Source organism: Stenella coeruleoalba (genome assembly GCF_951394435.1).
Source record: "Stenella coeruleoalba genome assembly, chromosome: 17".
In the NCBI taxonomy this organism is placed as follows: Eukaryota; Metazoa; Chordata; class Mammalia; order Artiodactyla; family Delphinidae; genus Stenella; species Stenella coeruleoalba.
This window is the reverse complement of record NC_137163.1, coordinates 4,378,848-4,399,375: the sequence shown is the minus strand read 5'-3', so window position 1 is coordinate 4,399,375 and position 20,528 is coordinate 4,378,848. Positions and strand designations below refer to the sequence as shown.

The 20,528-nt window shown below is 52.8% G+C and overlaps 1 protein-coding gene across 4 annotated transcripts in view; it reads right to left on the bottom strand.

Annotated features, from left to right (window-relative positions):
• Nucleotides 1-14,059: 14,059 nt before the first annotated feature.
• Nucleotides 14,060-20,528, bottom strand: part of COL22A1 (collagen type XXII alpha 1 chain) — a 261,534-nt gene continuing 255,065 nt past the window's right edge. For all 4 annotated transcript variants that reach the window (XM_079902136.1, XM_079902139.1, XM_079902138.1 and 1 more), the window contains 3 exons: nucleotides 19,752-19,934; nucleotides 17,362-17,439; nucleotides 14,060-15,232 (listed from right to left, as the gene is read on the bottom strand). In XM_079902136.1, the coding sequence (XP_079758262.1) occupies nucleotides 15,042-15,232; nucleotides 17,362-17,439; nucleotides 19,752-19,934 (452 nt within the window). In that variant the 3' untranslated portion in view covers nucleotides 14,060-15,041. The remainder of the gene's footprint in view (nucleotides 15,233-17,361; nucleotides 17,440-19,751; nucleotides 19,935-20,528) is intronic.

Sequence of the window (20,528 nt, the reverse complement as noted above, 5' to 3'; positions counted from 1 at the left end):
AAGAGGGCGTGTTCATTGCTATAGTTGGAGAGACCGTCTCTACACTAACGACTCTCAAAGTTATGTCTTTAGCTGCATCTCCTCTCTGAAATCCAGGTACATAATCCAGGTCCATTGCTGTCTCTTTTAGGAGTCTTCAGGCATCCCAAGTTAACCTTTGTAAAACAGAACCATTGGTCCCCCCACTGGATCGCTTTCCAAATTCTCCCACACTCATGATATCTTCGTTTCAGCCAATGTCTCTTTCACCAGCCAACACTTGAACCAAGGTATGAGTGTCCCCTCTCTCCCTCACACCTTGCATCAGTGATGTCCTTCAGCAGTGCCTTCAAAACATTCCCCAAATAGCCCCGGTGCCATCACCTCTACAGCTGCCACCATGTTCCCAGCCCATTTTCCTCACCTGGACCATTGCAACACCTCCTACCTGATCCCTCCCAACCCCCATCTTCCTCCCCTAAATTTTCCAAAGTGACATTTCCGAGGACCCTTGGTTTTTCATTACTCTTAGAGTAAAACCCAAGCCCTCTATCCAGTCCCTGCAGGTCTTATTGAGCAGGTTCCTTCCTCTCTCTCTGATCTCAGCTCTTCATTCTCCTCCACAGACCCTCCATTCAGAATCCCTCAACTGTGACATCCTGCTTCCTGCCACAGGACATTTCCACATACCTTCAGCTTGGGATTCCCTCTCCTCCATCCCAGACCTATGCTCAGTTGCCTCCTTTCAGCTCAAATGTAATCTTATTGGAGATTTTTCCTCCAATCTGCCTGAGACAGGTACTCTACCATATCACTCATTCTATCTTATCTGTGGTTCTTTTCAATATCTTTGTATAGTGTGTATGTGTGTGGCTGTGTGTGTCCTTCAGAGTTACATTGTCTCTCTATATCCCCACTAGAATAAATCTTTCTGAAAGGCAGGAATAATTACCCTTTAATTCCTGTATCTCTTGTACCTAAAATGGTGCCTTGTGAGGTTACCAACTGCTCTTTGGTAAGTTATAGACCATAAATATATAGCCGGAGCTGCAGCCCCAGGACGTCATACCTGGCTGTAACCCACAAAGCCAGCTGGAAAAACTCACAGCCCAAATATATGTTAAGCAGTGTCCGCAGAATCATAAGGCAGTGTATCCTCTTTCTGTGCTACCATCAAGTGTGAGCGGTTAAACGCTTTTCAGTCACCATCAAATGTTGGGAAATAAATGAAAAATAAATTTAAGAGCAACACATTGCCTGCAGAGAAAGGTCATTCCACTTCCATTTGAATCCTCTGCTGACTGGCCCTGTGAAAATGGGTAAAATCCTTTCTTCTTTAACATCTAACATCTCTGAGCCCCAGTATTACCATCTGTAAAACGGGGTAACAAGCACATCTATCCTGGGGCTTGACTATGAAAATTATATGTATGTACGTGGTTCAGTCGCAGGTGTGATTGCCTCTTGCCTTCACCGTCCTCTGAAAGATGTGAGGTTTCTCTCTTTGGTCTTGAACTAGGAGGACCCAGGACACTGACCCCGTAAGAAAGCCCCGCCCCTCCGCCACCCCCTTTGTGTCCCTTTCCCCAGATGGCCCTTCCAGGAGAACGTCAGGCAGCAGAACACAGTTCAGAGATTGTTTCAAAAGAAGTTTCACCCTCTACTGCTGCACTCTCTGCTCCTAACTCCCAAAACCCACCACGGAAGAAAGCCCTCCTCTGGCATACGCCTTGGGGAGATGGATGTTTGGTCTGGAGAAGAGAAGGCTTCAGGGGGCCCCACCTGATCATAGCCCTCAGAGATCCAAAGGACTGAAAGTAAAGGAATACCCCAGCCAGGGAGGTGGCCGGCCCGGAGGAGCCAGGCACGTGTGCATTAAACCGCAGCTCCACCATGTTCCGGCTTCCTCTTCTGTACAGTGTACGTGTGGCCCTCATGGAAGGGACAGTGTAACAGTGTCCCTAGTGAGACCATGGGAAGGGTGGGCAGTGCAGCCCTTCAGCAAACAGCTGCGCTGCTAGGGGCCAAGCACACGCGTGGCTGCAGAGGGACGTGCCGCTCAGACCTTCCCGTGGAGGTGGAATCACACAGCCCAACCTAGAGAGGCCACCTGGGGTGGCTTCATCGTCTGTCCTCGTCTGGACTGTTAGATCCTCTCCAGCAGAGACACAGTCTGAGGTTCTCTGGGGCGTGGCTCACAGCTGGGCAGGGAGACGGTGCTCACTGATCCACAGAGGGAAACGTGGAGAGAGAAATTTCCCCCTGGCTTATCTCCTTATTTTCATCTGTGTTAAAATCAGTCCGCATCACCTTAGGGAAACAGCCTGTTCCACAAGGCAGAGCTGGTGAGGTGACACACCGGGCAGGTCGGCATCTTCCCAGGAGCGGGGGCCGCCCTCCCTCCACCGGGCCCTAACAGAAAGCTCTGGACCAGAGCCAGACGCTTGGGTCTGTTTCAGCACCTTCTATTCAACGTTTGCTGCATCCTCGGCGAGTCATTTCACCTTCTCAGCACCTCCGTCCTGTACGAGTTTATTGTAAAAGCAGCTCACAGTGCGGCTGGAAGAATTAAATGAAGAGTGTTGGGCTTCCCTGGTGGCGCAGTGGTTGGGAGTCCGCCTGCCGATGCAGCGGACACGGGTTCGTGCCCCGGTCCGGGAAGATCCCACATGCCGCAGAGCGGCTGGGCCCGTGAGCCATGGCCGCTGAGCCTGCACGTCCGGAGCCTGTGCTCCGCAATGCGAGAGGCCACAACAGTGAGAGGCCCGCGTACCACAAAAAAAAAAATATATATGAAGCATGTTTGCGAAAGACTCCAGCAGAGTTGGGCAAATGCAGGGGCTGGGAGAAAGTTGGTGCCTGGAGGGTGCAAGTCACAGAGGGTTGTTAGGAAGTACTGCTCCCGGGAGTGGGTTCTCCAGCAACATGCCTTCAGGACGAGCACTCTGGAGGCGGGTAGGGAGGAAGGCTGGGGCGGGGAGACCAGAGAGATGACACTGGTGCCCATATTGGCAGGAGATAACCAAGACTGCAGAGCAGTGATGGATGGAGGAGGAAGATGGGACAGGTGTCTTTATTCTAGCGCCTCAGATGTTTCCACATTTCCAAGGAGGGCAATGTGTCCAGGAGATGACCGTCACAGGCAGCCCAACTGGTGGTGAGAGGAAGGGGCAGAAAAAGCCAGACAAAGCATCAGGGTCTGCGGTGTAACTGATCTGAAGAGAAAGAACCTCAGTGGGAAGATCCCGTCTTTGATCCACTTGCATCTTCTGTTTCTGGTTCCTCTTGGTCCCTCGGTGTTTGGTCCAGTGGCACCTGGAAATGTTCTCTTCTCCCAGGGGTTCCAGGAAGTCCTGAAGAGGAATGCACTCCACTGTGGGCAGAGGTTGGGAGTGGCACTCTCCCAGCTCCCAGGCTTGGGGAGGGGAGTGGAATTCAAGGAGGAGACCCTGCGGGGAGGGCAGAGCTCCAGGGAGACAGAGTAGAGACAGATCTTCATCAGCCCACCCAGGGTGGGTCTCCATCAGAATCTGGGTGGTCAGGCGGCGTCGTGGGCACAGAAAGGCCACTATCTGAGCGCACTCACGGGTGGTGCTTTACGATGGGTCTATCTGGATCCTCAAGGAATAAGCGTCCTGCTGGGATAAATGAGAAAGCGTCTTGAAAATAGGCAAGCAGAGATGGCAGGCAGGGTGAGGGGGCCATGCCCAGGGTGGTCAGAGCCCCAGTGGGTGAGAAGGGCAACCGTGCAGGGGGTGAGGGAGAGGGCAGCTGGCTTGGGATGCCAAAGCCGAGGCGGGTGGGGACCCTCGGTGGGGCCCCGGGGGATGGAGCGTCAGGCCCCCAGCGAGGTCGGGGACCTGACAGCAGTGGGATTGAGAGCACACAGGGCATTGATCAAATGAGTAAATAGGTACATTAGGGACGAGGGTCCCACTCCTCGATGCTGGAGGAGAGTCACAGGTGTGGAAAGAGAAAACTAGGAAGAACTGGGTGGTGCTGGATTGGGGCTGGTGGACTGGTTGGAAGTCGCTTTCGATGCACAGACGTGTAACAAGTCAATACAGATGCAGTGCGGCGTGATGAGTCATCTCCTCCACGGTAAATGACACCGCTCGAGGCCCAGGGGTCCCACGGTGCAGTGGCGATTTAGGGTCACCTCGCTGATGTATCTGACCTGAGCCGGACTTGGCCCCAAGCTCCCTTGACTTAGAAGGGGACATGGGGCCAGGGCCCTGGTGGGCGGAGGCCACTCCCAGACGCTCGCTCGCCCACCTCTCCCCCTGCAGCTCCCCTCAGCTCCATCCGCACCCACCTCACCCCTGCCCCTCCTCTGGTCCCCTTGCCTCCTTGCTGGAGTCGGCTGTCCACCAGCTGTCGCCCCTCCCGGCCTCACGACTGGGTGGAGGGAAGGGAGGCCCTGTGGGTGCCGGTGGAGGGACCTCCAAGGAACGGTGTTCTGGCCTGAGGGCTGGGATCCAAAGGGCAGCCACGCGCACATCCTCTGACCCACAGCCCGCAGCACATCGCCAGCACCTGTCAGGACTGGGGGCGGGGAGGCGGGTGGCCGGCTCCCTGCAGCCTCCTGTTAAGTGCTGACAGCCAGCTGGCCTCGGGAGGCTGTGGGAGCAGGAAAGGCGGGGGACACAGAAGAGCTCTCCCGACGTGATGTTAATAACGCTGCTGCTGCCGACACCAGCTCGTGGTTTTTGCATACTTAATATAGGCCAGATATTATTACAAGTACTTTTCATAGAATAATGTAATTAAATCCCTTCAGGGTCTTATCAAGGAGGCGCCGTGCTTGATCGCATCCTAGGGAGGAGGAAACCAAAGCGGAGGATGCTTCTGAGACTTGCGGCAGCTGCACATGTGGAAAGAGGGGAGAGACTGGAGTCCGTCCGTCTGCATCCGCGTCGGGAGAGCCCGCCTCGCCGTGGGGTCAGCAACCCCTGCCGGCCTGAGCTTCTAGCCCCTCCCAGGGCCCCTGAGGGTGTGGCCAATTCCATGGGGCTCCAGTGGACGCTCCAGGCACCAATGAAGCCTGAGTGGACCTTGAGGACAGGCTGGGGGGACCTGGGGGTGGGGGAGAATGGAGTGGGCGACGCCAGGGTGTCCTGGCAGAGGGGCGCCCTTTGCCGGCAACAGCAGGGCACTTGGGACTCGAAGGTCTGGGGAAGGACTGGGAGTCTGTAATCCTCCGAGTTGGGGCCAGGGAGGCAGCGGAGGCCAGACCTCAACCGCCTGCCACGCCATCCAGAGGAGATCAGACGGCCGCACGAGTGGAAGAAGCCCTGCAGCTCCAGAATCCGGGAGTGTGCTCAGAAAATTCCAGACAAGGAGCCTGGGAGTTGCTGCAAGACAGAGCTCAGGAGGACAGGCTTCCTCACTGGGGGAGGGGGTGGCCTCAGAGAGGAGGCGGCTGGACCCTCTCCACATGGGGAGGAAGCCCCATCTGTGTGCCTCAGTCCTAAAACGCTTGTAGCAGAAAATCAAGTCCATTAAAATTCCAGACGCAGAAAATGTGTCTGTTAATGACCAGCTTTGCGAGCGTCCCTGAGCAGAAGCGCTAACAAATGGATTCTAAACAGAGAAAAGCCCTTGACAAGCAGGCACTCAAAGGCGAGAGCCCTGCTTTTGACTAGAGGGCAAAGAAGCACTCACCCGACTCCGCAGCAGGACTAGTTCAGACTTCAGGCGGAAGAGCCAACTGCGCAGCCGCAGGCTGGAAAGGGAGGGATGATGAATCTCACGTCCTGGTGGGATGAACACGAGGCCGCAGGGCAGGCCAGATGTGGAGGGCTCAGGGGACTCCACACTCCCCTCCAGAGGAGAGCCTCTGCCTCGGGCTGGGAAAGCCCCGCCCCCCCACCCCCCTCCCCGCTGAATAAGCCCCCGGGCCATCGCCACCGCGGCCCAGAGAGCTGAGGCTGTTTGGCTTACCCGCCAACACCCAGGAGTGGAAACAGGGCCCGGAAGCTGGACGCTTCCAAGAGGGGCAGCCCTGGAGGAGCTTCAGAATGAGAGCAGGGGTGAGGAGAGGGGCGGGTGCTGGGGCTCAGAGGGGAGAGAGGCAGGGGGAGGTGGGGGAGAAGAGTCCAGGGAGGGCTAAGCCAGGAGAGTCTCAAAAGTGCAAGACTGAGAAGGTGTAAAATAGATGTAGGGGGACGGAGAAGGGCAGAGAGACACCAAGAGAGGCGAAAAGGGAGGGAGACAGCCTCTCGGATTGGGGGACAGAGGCAGGATTTGTCAGAGACGGGGGGAAAGACAGAGAGAGAGAAGGGAGACAGAGCTGTCAAAGCCAATATTGGCCATTTACAAGGTGATCTGTAACTATCACTTCTCTCCTCTCCCCGCCCTACCCTCATTCCTACCCAACTCTGACCTAGAAGGTTCTTTCGGACAGTCTTGTGGCCTTTTCTCTCCAGTGTCTCTCCCGGTAACCTGTTTGGTACCGGCATCCTCTTCTCATTGCCCTCCCGTAAGGAAGCGCCATCCCTGAACCCCAAGCCATGACTCCCACGAAGCTGGCAGTTTTCCCATCTTGACCCCGGGCAGTGGTATGACCCTTCTCCCCGCACAGCACCTGGAACATTCTCATCCTTTAGGACAGGGCCGCCTCTCCTTGGGCAGCCCTGTAGAAATGGTTTCATGGAGCCCAGGTGACCACCGTCATCTTCTATCTTGACTCACCCCTGCCTTGCTTCGATCTCCCTTCAGGCACCTGGATTCAGCTGTGAGGCCCCTGCATTCTTCCCTCCAGTTGAAATGTCCCCAGTTCTTCATATGTCATTGTTTAGGTCCAGACCAGTGTTCTCTAATGTGATGCTGTGGCTCTCATTTCCTTCTGAGTGGCCCTCCCAGCCCCTCACTCTGGTCTGGCAGCTGGGGCGTCAGGTGGGGCTGTGTGTCCTGACTCCGCCCTGTGGGACCCACATTCCCCAGAGGAACCCATGCTGGGAGGGGGCGGGTGTGTCTGCCCTGCAGGGCCCCTCACATCCCGAGACGGCTCATCTCTACAGACTCCCGTCCAAACCAGACAACTCTTGTTTCCTGAAATGTGATGAAAAGTAGAACCCAAGGGTCCCCAGTGTGGCTCAGGAAGAAGTGCCCGTTGGCTGAGAGAAAGAGTGAGGGTGAAGGGGAATCTCCAGGGGCCCAGGCTCGCTGCACATCTCGTCCCTTGGGGTGGCCGGTGAAGGGACAGGGACCCCACAGAGCCCATCTTCGTATCAGGACCTGCCTGCTTGCTGCCGTGTGACCTGGAGAGAGTCACCACACCTCCCTTGTCACTGTGTTCTCACCTGTAAAACGAGGCTAGAAACACCTGCCCCGCAATGGCTGCGAGATAAAGTATTCAAGGCTCCAGGCGCGCGGTGGGCGGGGTCGCTGGCAGATGACTTTAGTTTTATTTTTATCGTGGAGCCTTCCACAATATCTACAGATTTCTCTTCCATAGCACGGATCAGATTAAATTGTAAGGCTCTGTTTCATGTGTGTCTGTCTCCCTATGTGTTGCCCAGAAATAGTGTCGTGGAGTTATTTATATACATATGATTGTATATAATTATATTAAGTCTCTCTAGACTGTGACCTCCATCTGTGAGATGGGCTCGTTTCCTGTTCAGCTTGCTGTCCCCAGCGCCTGGCACCACGTCTGCTCGCTTAAACAAGCCAGCATCCCTCTGAGACTGGACACTGGTCCTCCAGCCCCGTCTCTGCCACGTCCTTCGTCTGTTGGGTTCCCACCTGCTCAGACCATCAGAGGCCTGTGCTGAGTGGCAGCTGGCTCAGTAATTCCTGCCAAGTTCTCCATTCTTCCCTGACTACAGGGAACATGCCAGAAGGGAACCAAGGTGACACTGGGACAGACCACCTTACCGATGTCTCCATGGCAACAGCAAGAGTCCTGTTACACACGAAGGATCTTGGTTCATTATGTGGTCAAAGGTCAAGCCGTCGGGATGAGGCCTCCGTGCCAGTGTGCCTTTCGGAACAGGGCTGGCCTCCTCGTTCACTCCGTCTCTCGATCCTCAGGGTTATAAGAGGTGAGGACAGGAGCCAATGACGCCTTAGGAGGAACGGTTGTCGAAACGCGAAATCGGCCTGGCAGCCGTCTGTGTCCGGAATTGCCTTGTTTTAAGCACCTTTCCAGGTCTCCAACGTCTTGACAGAAACACCCCTCGTTTCACGCTCTCTTCCCCCTCCCAGGTGAACCTCCCAGCCAGATCCACGGTTTTCAATGGCTTTAATACCTTACTATATATAGGCGCACACTCTGGCTTCATAAAATAGCACCACAAAAGGAAACTGAAGCTAGATGTTCCCAGTGGAAAAGAAGAGAAACAAAATGATTGCCCTGAAATAGCACCTCCCCAACCATATGAAGAGGAGCCAGCAATGCCACCCGTCGCCTAATAACTGAACAAGCGGCATCTCCTTTCCCTCACGGAAGTGTTGTTTCAAATGCACATTTGGAGTTCGCTTCTGCCTAGAGCCAGGAGAAAGCATTTACTCCTGAGAAAGCACCGTGGGAAGCAGACAAGGCGACCCAGACCAAGGCTGCTGTTTGCCAGCTCCCTGGACGCCTTGGTGTGATCCCGCAGTGAGCTGGGGACGTGAGCTGTGTGTGTGGTTTGGGGCAGGTGGGCTCAACCCTCTGCCACCGTTTCCGAATTACCATGGGGGCAAAGAACCGTGCCCCGCCCCTCATAGGTGTGTAACAAGGAATAAGTGATAAAACTTAAGGGAACATGCTTTGAAAAACATGGAAAGCAAATATTTGGTTTGAAAGGAAGGGTTTCTCTACTTGGATTAGAGTAAACAAACAAGCAAAGTGGACTCGATCGCTCTTAAAGGTGACAGAGGAGATGTCGGAAAGGATGGATCCGTGTGCCCTGCATTCAGGTATTAACTCACCTTTTTCAGGTCATCATTTCACAACATATACATGCATCAAACCATTCTGTTGTATACCGTAAAATTATACCATTTTATATGTCAACTATATCTCAATAAAGCTGGAAGAAAAAAACGATCCTCATACGAATCCTGGGAAGTACATGTTAATTCCACTTCACAAAGGAGGAAACGGAAACGCAGGTTGTTCAGTTATTCAGCTGACATCCTCAGGCTGGCACAGCTGCAGGGCAGAGGGCAGCAGGGGCCCTTCTCACGTGGACAGCTCATTAGGGACTGGAAGTGAAGGAGGCTAATTGACAGCTGACCAGGGGCAGCTCAGCCCCGCAGCTGTGCCGAACTCAATCCGGGGAAGTTCCTGCAAATCCTGGCTCACAGAAGCCAGGGGTGGAGGGCTGCTATCAAGGCGCCTCCAACCTGCCTTCAGTATAAACCAGAGTTGTGCCCCGAGTGGAAGACAGAATGATCCTAAGCGAAGACCAGTACAGCAGAAGTCGCTCCTTCCCCGGCCGCTGGCTGGAAGACAGCTGAGTTTTCATTACTGGTCCCACACAGGAGAAGCCCAGGTTCTCCGACACAGCCCGGAGTCTCCGGGAAGCCCGTGGTCTCAGTCACTGTTTAGCAAGCATCTGCTGTGCGTCTCTAGAGCATCTGTGCCAGGACCAAGGATTCTCCTTCTGGGGCCCAGAACCCACTCTCCTGCACCGCCCTCGGGGCATCAGAAGCTTACAGAGATGGGTCCTCGGGCTGCAGCCGTTGGCAGGCAGAAAACGAGAGTTGGCTGGAAAATGCCAGAGACAGCAGGTTGAAGCCCAATTCTCTGGGTCGCTTATGCACGCTGCCTGGCCCTTTCAAACACACCGCAGCATCCTCAGACTCTAAGGAGGAAGCATCTCATCTTGGCAGGTCTTAAAATCTGCAGAGGCGTCGGAGTCTGGCCAAGTTCTGGGTTTGCCTCAACCCTGAGCTCCTGGGCTTGGGTTGAAATAGATATTATTCTCGGGAAAAAGGGCAGCATGAAGCAACCGGGCTGCTCAGCCTGAACGAGGAAGCCGAGGATGGTTTGAGGGTAGGGCAGAGATTCCTGGGGGGCAGCTTTTCAAAACCTGTTAATACCATCCCCCGGAGATCCTGACTTAGTGATTCCGGACCAGACCCAAGAATCTGTCTTGTTAAAAGCAAAGTTTCCCTGTAAAATTTGATCACGGAGCCTAAAGGGAACTCGCTGAAGAAGTGAGGTGAGACTTTGCACCCAAACGCTGGGCCCCATAGTTCATGATCTTGGGAAAATCACTGTATCTTTCTGAGTCTCATTTTCCTGTTTGTGAAAAATAACTCAAGGTTTGGGCTACACCACGCGTTCCCAGATGTGGGAATTATGAACTGGTAGTTGAAAAAAACAAATCTTGGGAACCAGTATGAAGATATCAGACCCGATCTTTATTTTGACAAGTCGGATTAGAAAAAACCAAATATACAAATAAGTATTACTCCCCCCGACACACGCACACACACTCCTTCTCTCACGGTACGAGACATTTTAAACCCTAAAAAAATGAGCCAGACCTCAGTCTCAGAATGAAGGATCATCCTTCAGATGCGATGCTTTGGGTTTGCCCTTCGCCCCGTTCACCCCTCTCTAAGCCTTGGACCCACAGAGCTTGGACCAGCGGATACCCTGCCCTGGACCAGCAGTGGGAACCCCGGGCCTGACTTTCTCAGGATGCCCCTGGTCCTTGTTTGCAATGCTTCCTCACACTGGAACATCATTGCCCTCTGTGTTTCAAAATGCCCCAGACAAGCTTCAACTCCGCTCTTTCCGGGACCAGTGGCCTCTCTGCCACACCCCGTGGCCCCAGGCAGGTCCCATCTGGGAGACCAGAGCTGCTGATACCACCCAGGAGCCTACTGAGGAGCCTGCCCTTGGCCCCCTGTGCTGCGGTGTCCGCCTCTGACCACACGATACTTCCTGGGGGCAGGAACTGGAACAAAGATGCGCTGGAAGCTCCCCTGAATCTGCTGGCCTTTCTACGATCTGGAACCCTCCGTCCCACGCTCCAACCACGCTGGGGTTTCTATTCGACCGTCTCAGTTTAACGTTAAGGGAAGTGACTTCGGTCTTCCCCTTCACTCACGCGCTGGGGCTTCATCCACACGTTAGGTGAAACCGAAGCCCAGGGGCTCTCAGGGCCGTGCCAAAGGAAGAAAAGCCCAGTGGTGCCGTCGAGCCGTTTCACGGAGCTCTGCACCCCGACACCTAATACGTCACACTGGCCGCACGCGGCCTGGCCCCAACGATGCCTTCAGCATACAGGGACCCAGGAGGCGGATTGGGTGCGGACAGTCAACTCAGAGACCGTGAACCCAACCTGACCTCGGCCCCTCCCGTGGGAGGCACGGACACCAGAGCCCCACTCAGTCACCCTGCTGAGGGATGCCCCTCACACTGTGGCTTCTGGGTTTTATATTTCGGGAAACAGTACAACCAAAATGCAGCAGTAACCCCCCCGAAGAGGTTGGGGGAGGACACGAGACGGGTGCCCGCTGCCACCTGCTGACAAATTCTCAACAGGCGCGAGAAAGAGGAAGAAACAGACATGCTCGAATTGAAAAGGGAGTTCCGCTCTCAGAAGCAGAGGCCCTGCAGAGTGTCCTGCAGGACGGTGGGGTGGGGAGAAAGGGATGCCCTGCTGTGTAGACCAACCTACACTTTCTCCCCTGAGCTGCTCAGGACGACAGCTGCCTGTGTGGGATGCCCGGATCCCAGCGCCGTGACCTTACGTGAGGCTCTGCAAGGTGGTCAGGTGCAGGTGTGAGGTAAGAACAGGCTCCTGGGGCAGCTCCCTACCCTGCAGGCTGGGCAAGCAGCTTTCAACGTGAACCAGCCCCGACCTGGTAACAGCTGAGGGCGGGTGAGGGCGCCCCTACCCTGGTGGTCCTCAGGACCATCCCAGGTACCTGGAACTGGCCCGCTGGGGTGCCCCCAACCAGAGCTGTAGACAGGGACCCTTCATGCCTATCCCACGTTTGCTGCGAGCACGTGGGGCAGGCCCGTCCCCCTTGAGGCCCCAGGGTCCTTGTCCCCAGAAAATCTGCACTGGCTCTGAATCCCGTGTTCACGCGGGGCCATCTGTGGAGACCTGTCGCGGTGGGGTTTCCCTGAAGTGGAGCCTGATCCTAAGATGCGGGCACAGGTTGTTTGGGGGTGTGAGGGGGCAGCAGGGACAGCCATACCGACACAGCATCGAGCCGGTCCCCCCGCGGTCGGTCTGAGCAGCCATGCAAGTTGCACCTCAAGGCCTCTCTCCTGCGGTCCCCATACCCCACTGGCTGAGGGCCACCCCGAGGGCGCACTAAGTCTCCTGCACTTCTGGGCAAAAAGCCCTCCAGGGCGTTAGAGAGAGCCACGAGGCCAAAGAGCAGAGAAGCTCTTCGAGGGGTGCTCAGGGGGGACCCCTATCCCCCCCCACAGGACCCCTATCCCCCCCCACAGGACTGCCCGCTTCAGGGAAGTGGCACAGACATGCAGGATGGGCATGGAAAACACATGCTAGGTGCCCACTGCACAACAGGGGCCGTCTGAGCTTCTCTGGCTGGGGGGCACTGGAGCCCACCCGTTTGCACCCCATCTCCTCCTGGCAACTGGCAGGGCCCCTCCAGAACCCCCCTAGGGATCCTGGTGGTTTACAAACACTGCTGTGATGCTTCTTGCAACCTGTCACCGACTTTCTACGGTTCTCAGGCCAGATACTACCAGCATCACCCGCGCGCCCAACACCCGCCCTGAGAGCCCCTCCGGAAGCAGGCCGTGGTCTTGGAGGTGCTTCCCCGGGGACGGAGCTGCCCTGCCAAGGCAGATGGGAACCGCGGCGCGCTGTCCCCTCGGACCGCTCCCACCCCACACCCCTGCACTTCCCTGCCTAGCATTTTCATGTATTTTGAGCTGGAAATTACCGAAATCCTCAGTGCTGCTGAGGTAGTCGTCTTTATTTCCAGAAACCCATCAAGCTCTGTGCCTGGAAAGGACTCAGGACAGTCCACGCATTCCCCCAGCTGCCCACAAACGCAGCCACTCCCAAGCCACATGGGGAGCTGGATGAATCCAAGACCCTCAGGGGAGGAACGCCCCTGCCCCTCTCAATACCCCACCTGAGCGTCTGAGAACTCCCATAATCAAAGAAGTCTGTGGACTCACCCAAATCATTCTTTCTGTTGTATAAAACCCTTCTTCTCGGTCCAGATGATGGACGGCTTAAAATACAGAAGCAAAATGAAACGTGAAGAGAAAAAAGATGCTCAGGGCATCAGGGAACTGGATTCTACACAAGGCTTTGCGCCGAGACAGGCTCTCTCCGTGCCTCTAGACCAGAGCACTGTTCTTCTGACTGTAGCTTGCAACGCACTGGTGGCTCATGGCATCAACTCAGTAGGTTGTGATGAGCATCTTTGTAATGAAATAGAATAGTAAACGTTAGCGGGCCTTGTGGTCAGGATAAATAAGCCCTCCTAGTTCTATATTTAGGTATGCATACACTGACTCACAAAGAAATTGCATTCTTGCTGTGGGTCATGGTCAAATTTTTGTTAAGTCACTGGATTAGAGGATATCTAAGGTCTTTGGGATTGTCTCTTCAGACAGAAAAGGATATTATAATAACGCCCTTGTGTCTTTTACGGTTGTGGGAATACACTGAGATGGCAGATGTGCAAAAACAGGAAGGAGGTCGTCTCATCCTGCACTGACAGGCATTGCTTCCCGAGGACCTGACACCCACTGACCCCCAGATTCAGCTCCAATGAGAGAAGCAGGTCTTGGATCCTATTTCTAACTTGTGGCAGTAATGTTTCTCTACATATGGACCCTTCCAACATCTGTGGACGTCTGTACTCCGGGTTCCTAAATTGATTAGAAGCATCTAGCACACAGGTGATAAAAAGGAGGTGCTGGATAAGTACGCTGCCCAGGAACTGGCGCGGTCACACGCAGTAGCTCACCCACGTGTGTATTCAGCACGTGGACTGGACCGTGGCTCTGGCCTGGGCACCCCAGGGAAAATGATGCATCCCCAGCCTTGAGGGCTTTACGCGGGGGCAGACGCGGGCGATAAGAAGGGAATCGTCACGGGAAACCGAAGAGAAGGAAACTTGGATTTATTGAGCACCCGTTCAAGCTGGGCATGTCATTTACACACACACACTCGATGCCATTTATTTCAGAGCGAGAAGCTGGAAGCACACATTTCCCAGCTCTGGCCAGCACCCCGGCCAGTTGCCCACCATCAGGAAAACACACGGGAGTGGTCTCTGGACCCCCTGATTTCAAAATTAGAGTGAAACCAACAGCGAGGGGCAGGGAGGGGTTCTGTCCACGGCTCAGAAGCCACATTAACACACGGGGCTACTCTTCCCACACCAGCTCCCGCATCTTTGGTGCAGATGTGGGACTCCAGGAAGCTGCTGCGAGCCGTGCGACAGTGTTTCACTCCCACAGGTTTGAAACACCGAGGTGCTGAGTTGGCCCCAAAGGAGGGAGTCTGCGCCCTTCTGCGCGCGCTTCGCATCAGGAGGACAGGACGTTCTTCGTGTCTGCAGATTCTTTCTCTTCCTGCTTTACTTCTCTCTCCTGGGAAGTAGCGACTGGTGGATAATTTCTCCCTGGGCAACCTCTGGGCACAATCAAGAATAGAAGCCCATTGCCTCATTTTCTTAAAGTCTCCTTTTGAGGAAAGAGGTAAGTTTGGCAAGTGTCTGGTCGGGGTTTCATAGCACCGAGAGTTTCCTTAAAACTGGCAGCTACACTTCAAATGGGGGCTGTCAGATGAACGAGAACCAAACAGTCCCCTGCCCCACGAATCAAGTTTTCCCAACTTGAGAGGAGAGGGGAAAAACTCGAAAAGCATTACCATATGAAATAATAATAATAATTAACAACAACAATAATAATAATAATAATCTGACCGACCGGCAGCATCTGTTGGTTTTAATAATGTTGAGGTCTCTCAAGAAAATAAGACAAAAACAAATGATAAAAGAAAGAAAGAAAAAAAACACAAGGCTGAAATGTCTCAAGACCTCTGCTTCCCATCGGGCTCTGCGTTCAAGTTTCAGAAATCCACCGCCGACTCCTGGCATTCGGGACTCTTCTAGGGGCCCTTCACATTACCAGGTCGAGCAGCAGCAAGGCTGGCGAAGTAGGCACACTGGGAGGGGTCACACTGGCCAGGGGGGCCGGGGGGTCCTGGGGGGCCAGGGTGTCCAGCTGGTCCTGTCTCCCCTTGAGGACCGGGACCCCCGGGCAGCCCATCTTTAGCATAGCCAGGTTCCCCGGGTTGACCTGGCCCAAGGAGCAAAAGAAACAGAAGGTGGTTCAAGTTCGTTCTGGAGCAAATGAGCCCTGATCTCGCTACTTCCATTCAGTATGAACTGAAGACTCAACAACCTCAGAACATCCCACGGTCTGGGCACCCTGGCTGGAGAGAGGAGGAAATGTGGACACCTTGCTTTGCAGGAAAAGGGTTGCCTTAACGGTTTGGACTAGGACAGTAATCAGGGTGCCATAGGAGAGAAATAAACAAGGGGAGATGGAGGCCAGGTAGGGAACGCATCCTCTGTTACAAGGAAAAGAGAAACCAGACCGTCTGTGTCTGGTTCTAGGAGGTGCATCCGAGTTGGGACACCAAGTCCTTACCATTAACCGTCAGCCGCAATTCATGTATCCTTGGAGATACCTAGTCACATTCCATTAGCCAGTATCTAAATGGTCCCATTTATTCTGTAGTTTCTAGGCTTTATCTATATGTTAAATTGGAACCACATACATGGACTACATTAAACTACTCTGCAAATCAGAGTCAAAGACAATGTAAGTAGGAAGTAAGTAACTGAGAGCCCAAAATTTAGATCCAGAAAATACTACCTAAGACAAACTTCCTTTTTTTTGTTGGTTAAATCTTTTTTTTCTTTAACTTTTAATTTTATATTGGAGTACAGTTGATTAACAATGTTGTGTTAGTTTCAGGTATAGAGCAAAGTGATTCAGTTATACATATACGTGTATCCTTTTTCAAATTCCTTTCCCATTTAGGCTGTTTACTTAAAACAAACTTCTATGCCTCCATTTATTAAGCATCATAATATCATATGTAATCAATCTCCCTTTTTGCTTTGGCAACTGGGAAGCTCAGTGCTAAGTGTTGTAGTTAACCTTAACAGTGATATTCTTCCTTAAGCCTTAGTAATCACCTTGTTAGAAAATCTGAGTCCCTCCATAAAATAAACAAAAAGTAAACTTTTCCCTTTAAATGATCTTTGGACATTGCATGAATTCTGTTCATGCTTTAGTAGTAGTTATTTAATCTATTGTATTCCTGTCTCGACTGAGTTTTGAGCCAGCAGTGCTGTTCATTCCTTCAGGTGGGAACCACTGACATCTAGTCATCATCTCAGCCTCATGTTGGTACAATTATCTCCCCCATCACAATGCTTTCTGTTCGGCCTTGTAATCTTTATTTGGAATTGCCTTATTTTTAAAATATTCTTAATATTTTAAGCTACTGAAAAGTAGGCAAGCTATCACAAATATGTATAATGTGTGTCTAGTTATCTTCTCTCATGAGAATAACATTTCCACCATAGGAAATTTGGAAAATCAAGAAGATATAAGTACTAAAAATAAAATGACCTGCAGCCCTAATATTCAGAAATGACCACGGGGAATCATATAAAGTAAAATTAAATAAAAATAGAAGCCTCAGTGAGGTGGAGTTTGATAACAATTCAGTCTGAGTTCTTCCACACCTCATCTCGGAGTGCGATACTGCTGTGTTCTAGAGTTAGTCCCATACAACCATTAGTTAGGGTGGCCAGCTTGTCCAGGTTTCAAAACTCAAAGGGCATGTCCCAGGAACCCCAGAGCCCCAGAAAGGCCAGGACGGCTGGCCACCCTGCCACGTGGCCAGCATTCTCCAAAATGTGTTCTGAGAATAGTGACAGGGCATTACATTACATAGTGAAAGAAGAAGCATCCTACATTCAAGTGAGTTTGGAAGATGTTGGTTTAACTGAAATAAACATTATTATTTTATGCAAGGTCCCTTAGCACTGCACCAGAGAAGTTAATTTGTACTAGGCATGTCTGAAAGAGAAGCACGGTCCCCAGCACTGTCCTGACTTATTTAAGGTCAAATCAGTTTTCTTCAGGACCATTTCACAGGACTTTTAATTCACGGGACACACCTCAAGAACCCACGGGATATACTACAGCTAGCACGGTGAGCCAAGAAGCTGACGTCTTAGAAAGATGTAATAAAACAAATCTGGGTTCCGCCTCGTCAGTAGTTAAGGCAGCCCTTTCTCCCAGCCGCTCCCAAGGCCCCTGGCGATGCAGGTGGGAGGGCTGCCCCGTGTGGCCCACTCGCTGCTGGCGGGCCCTTCCCCACCTGAGAGCCCAGCGCCCGCTCCTACCTGGGATCCCCGCGGGTCCCACCTCGCCTCGGAGGCCAACTCCAGGTTCACCTGGGTCACCTCTGGCTCCTCGCTCACCTGGTGAGAGAAACATGCATCTTTGATGGTAGAGACCCAGGACGGTGGCAGAGAGAGGGAGCCCCACCACACAGGGGGCAGGGCCAGCACTGCTGGTGTGCTTTCCACGGCTCGCACGCCCCTCACACTCGCACCCCTAGCTCCCGTCCACACACTCACACGCACACTCAAGAACACACTCGCACCCCTAGCTCCCGTCCACACACTCACAGCACACTCAAGCACACTCGCACCCCTAGCTCCCGTTCACACACTCACATGCACACTCAAGCACACACTCACACCCCTAGCTCCCACTCACACCCACACTCAAGCACACACTGGCACCCCTAGCTCCCACTCACACCCACACTCAAGCACACACTCGCACCCCTAGCTCCCGTTCACACCCACACTCACACCCCTAGCTCCTGTTCACACACTCACATGCACACTCAAGCACACACTCGCACCCCTAGCTCCCGTCCACACACTCACACCCACACTCAAGCACACACTCACACCCCTAGCTCCTGTTCACACATTCACACCCACACTCAAGCACACACTTGCATTCAGAAAGACGCCCATGTGAACACCAAAATAATTGGACACTCCTTCCAAACATTTGCTCAAATACACATATATACACGTAAACATTCACTCAAGTGCGTAACTACCCAATTACACATACACATATGTACATTCGCACATATATTAGCAAAAATATGCATACACTGATAAACACATCAAACACAGGCACCCAAGTGTTCACACCCACACTCTCTTGTATACACACACATATTCCCATCCACATCCACTCACACACGCCTACTCTTCACCATGTGCTAAAAGCATTTTACTTGAACCTTATCAAGGAGGAGCTGGGTGATAAACAGACCTGCATGTACGTAAGACACAGCTCTGCTCTCAAGAAGCCTGAATTCTAATAAGACAGATGGAGCAGGGCACAGAGAGATTCTAACGTGAAGCAGAATCAGACAAGTCCTAATCATCACAGGAATTCAAAATCCTAATAGATGTTCAGAAGAAAGAGGGTCCATTCCCCCGGGAGAAAATCTGAGATTATATTGGGTTAATACTACACAAACTTGATTAAACTGTCTCTCTCAACTTTTTTTTCATCATTCCTTTTTTTTTTGCTATGTTGCTTCCAGAATATTTCCTGTATGCAACATATGATATTTTCTTTTATAATCCAAACTGAAATTTTGCTAGTTCATGGAGATTTTAGGCCATTCTTATTTATTGTTATGATTACTACATTTGGTCAGTTTTTTGTCATAGTCTGATGTTTTCTATGCCTTATGTTTTCTTGTTGACATTGATTTCATGTATTTTGTTTTACGAACCAAAAGAAGTAGGACTCGGACACGAACTTAACAAAAAGTTCAGTAGGAGAAACATTACAAGGAATAAATCAATGAATAAAGAATTAAGAGGGAATTCCCTGGTGGTCCAGTGGTTAGGACTCCGAGCTTTCACTGCCTAGGGCGTGGATTCAATCCCTGGTCGGGGAACTAAGATCCCGCAAACCTTGCAGCAACCAAAAAAAAAAAGAAAGAAAGAATTAAGGAATGGAAGATTGAAAGAGGAAGATGTTAGGGGCATGCATTCCCCCCACCTCAGTCACCAAGTGCTGGCTGAGATCACAGCACCCACCACATGCTTATTCCTTGCCAGGGAGAAAGGGTGAATGATCAGGTGGGTGAGTCTGGGCTCACGTCCTTTCCTGCCCTTTCACATCTGTCTGCCTGCAAAGAGAGTGCCTGCGACCTGCTTCCACAGTGCGCTGTGGTAAGTGGGGCAGGCGCTGCCCCTTGAAGGACAGACCCCCTGTTGCCAGCAGCAGCTGCGTCCAGGTCAGGCAGCTCTCTGAGAGCAGGAGAGTTGGCAGCCATGTCCAGCTTTAGCTCAAACCACCTTATTCACATGTAAGCTGCTGTTCAATGCCCATTTGCCCAGAGCTTAAAGGTCTAATATCCTCACTGACTTCCCAACTCGAAAGGAGAAAAGGGGCATTTCGTGCTACTCCCTGGAACTCGAGCAGTGGAGATGGAGAGAGAAAAGACAGTAGGAGGAAACAGACTCAATGCTCCTGGCAGAAGCGTCATTTTGCAGAAGTGTCAAGTATGAAACCCTCTTCTGCATATGAAGAAATTACAGGATGCCACAATGCAGGGTGCTGGCAGGCTGCAGGGCAGAAGAATGGGCTGAACCACGCATATTCAGTGGCACGCATGCCACGCACCCTGGTTCCTCCTCAGCCCTCGTGTCGTGTACAAAGCGCACCTTCCTGGGTCCTCACTCACCTTTGGGACCTATGGGCCCAGAGGGTCCCTCCAGACCCCCTTGCCCAGGCCGTCCTGGCTCCCCCATGGGGCCTGCCCGACCTGGAAGCCCATCTTTTCCAGGGGGCCCTGGGGGCCCGGGTCTGCCTTGAGAGGCCTTGGTGTGCGCTGAGGGCATCTGGGCCAGGAGGTAGGCGAGTCTGGCTGTGGAGCAGGAAAAACAGAGAGACAGTTCATGAAGGAGGGCTGCCCCAAAGACAGGATGGCAGCTCACTGCCAAGCTCAGCCCTGGGGAGACAGTAACAGCTGCAAAACAAGAGTAAGAGAAATTACATCGAGAGCACACTGCACGGCACCTGTGCCTACAGCCGTGGCCTCTGGAGCCAGGCAGCCTGGGCTGGGGTCCCCAAGCAGCCGCTGCCGGCCGCGTGGCCCTGGGCGAGCTACCTGACCTCTCTTAGCCTTCGTTGCCTCTTCTGCAAAATGGATGCAATGAAATAACCACCACACCACCGGGCTGGTGTGAGGATGGAGCAGATGGGACAAGGCACTGAAAGTGCTCCTGGAACAAGCTAAGTGCTGCGTGGACATCGCTGCTACGATCGAGGTGACACTGAGAGCAGTAATAGCAGCAGCAGAAGTTGTTGTTGTAATTGTCAGTTTGGGGAAACTGAGGCCGGTGGGGGTGGGTGGGATTTAAGTGGCTTACACAGAGCAGCTTAGGGATTTCTCCTCTCTAAGTGCTTAATTCCTCATCTATAAATGAAGGGCTGGATATGATACCACTAATGATCCTTA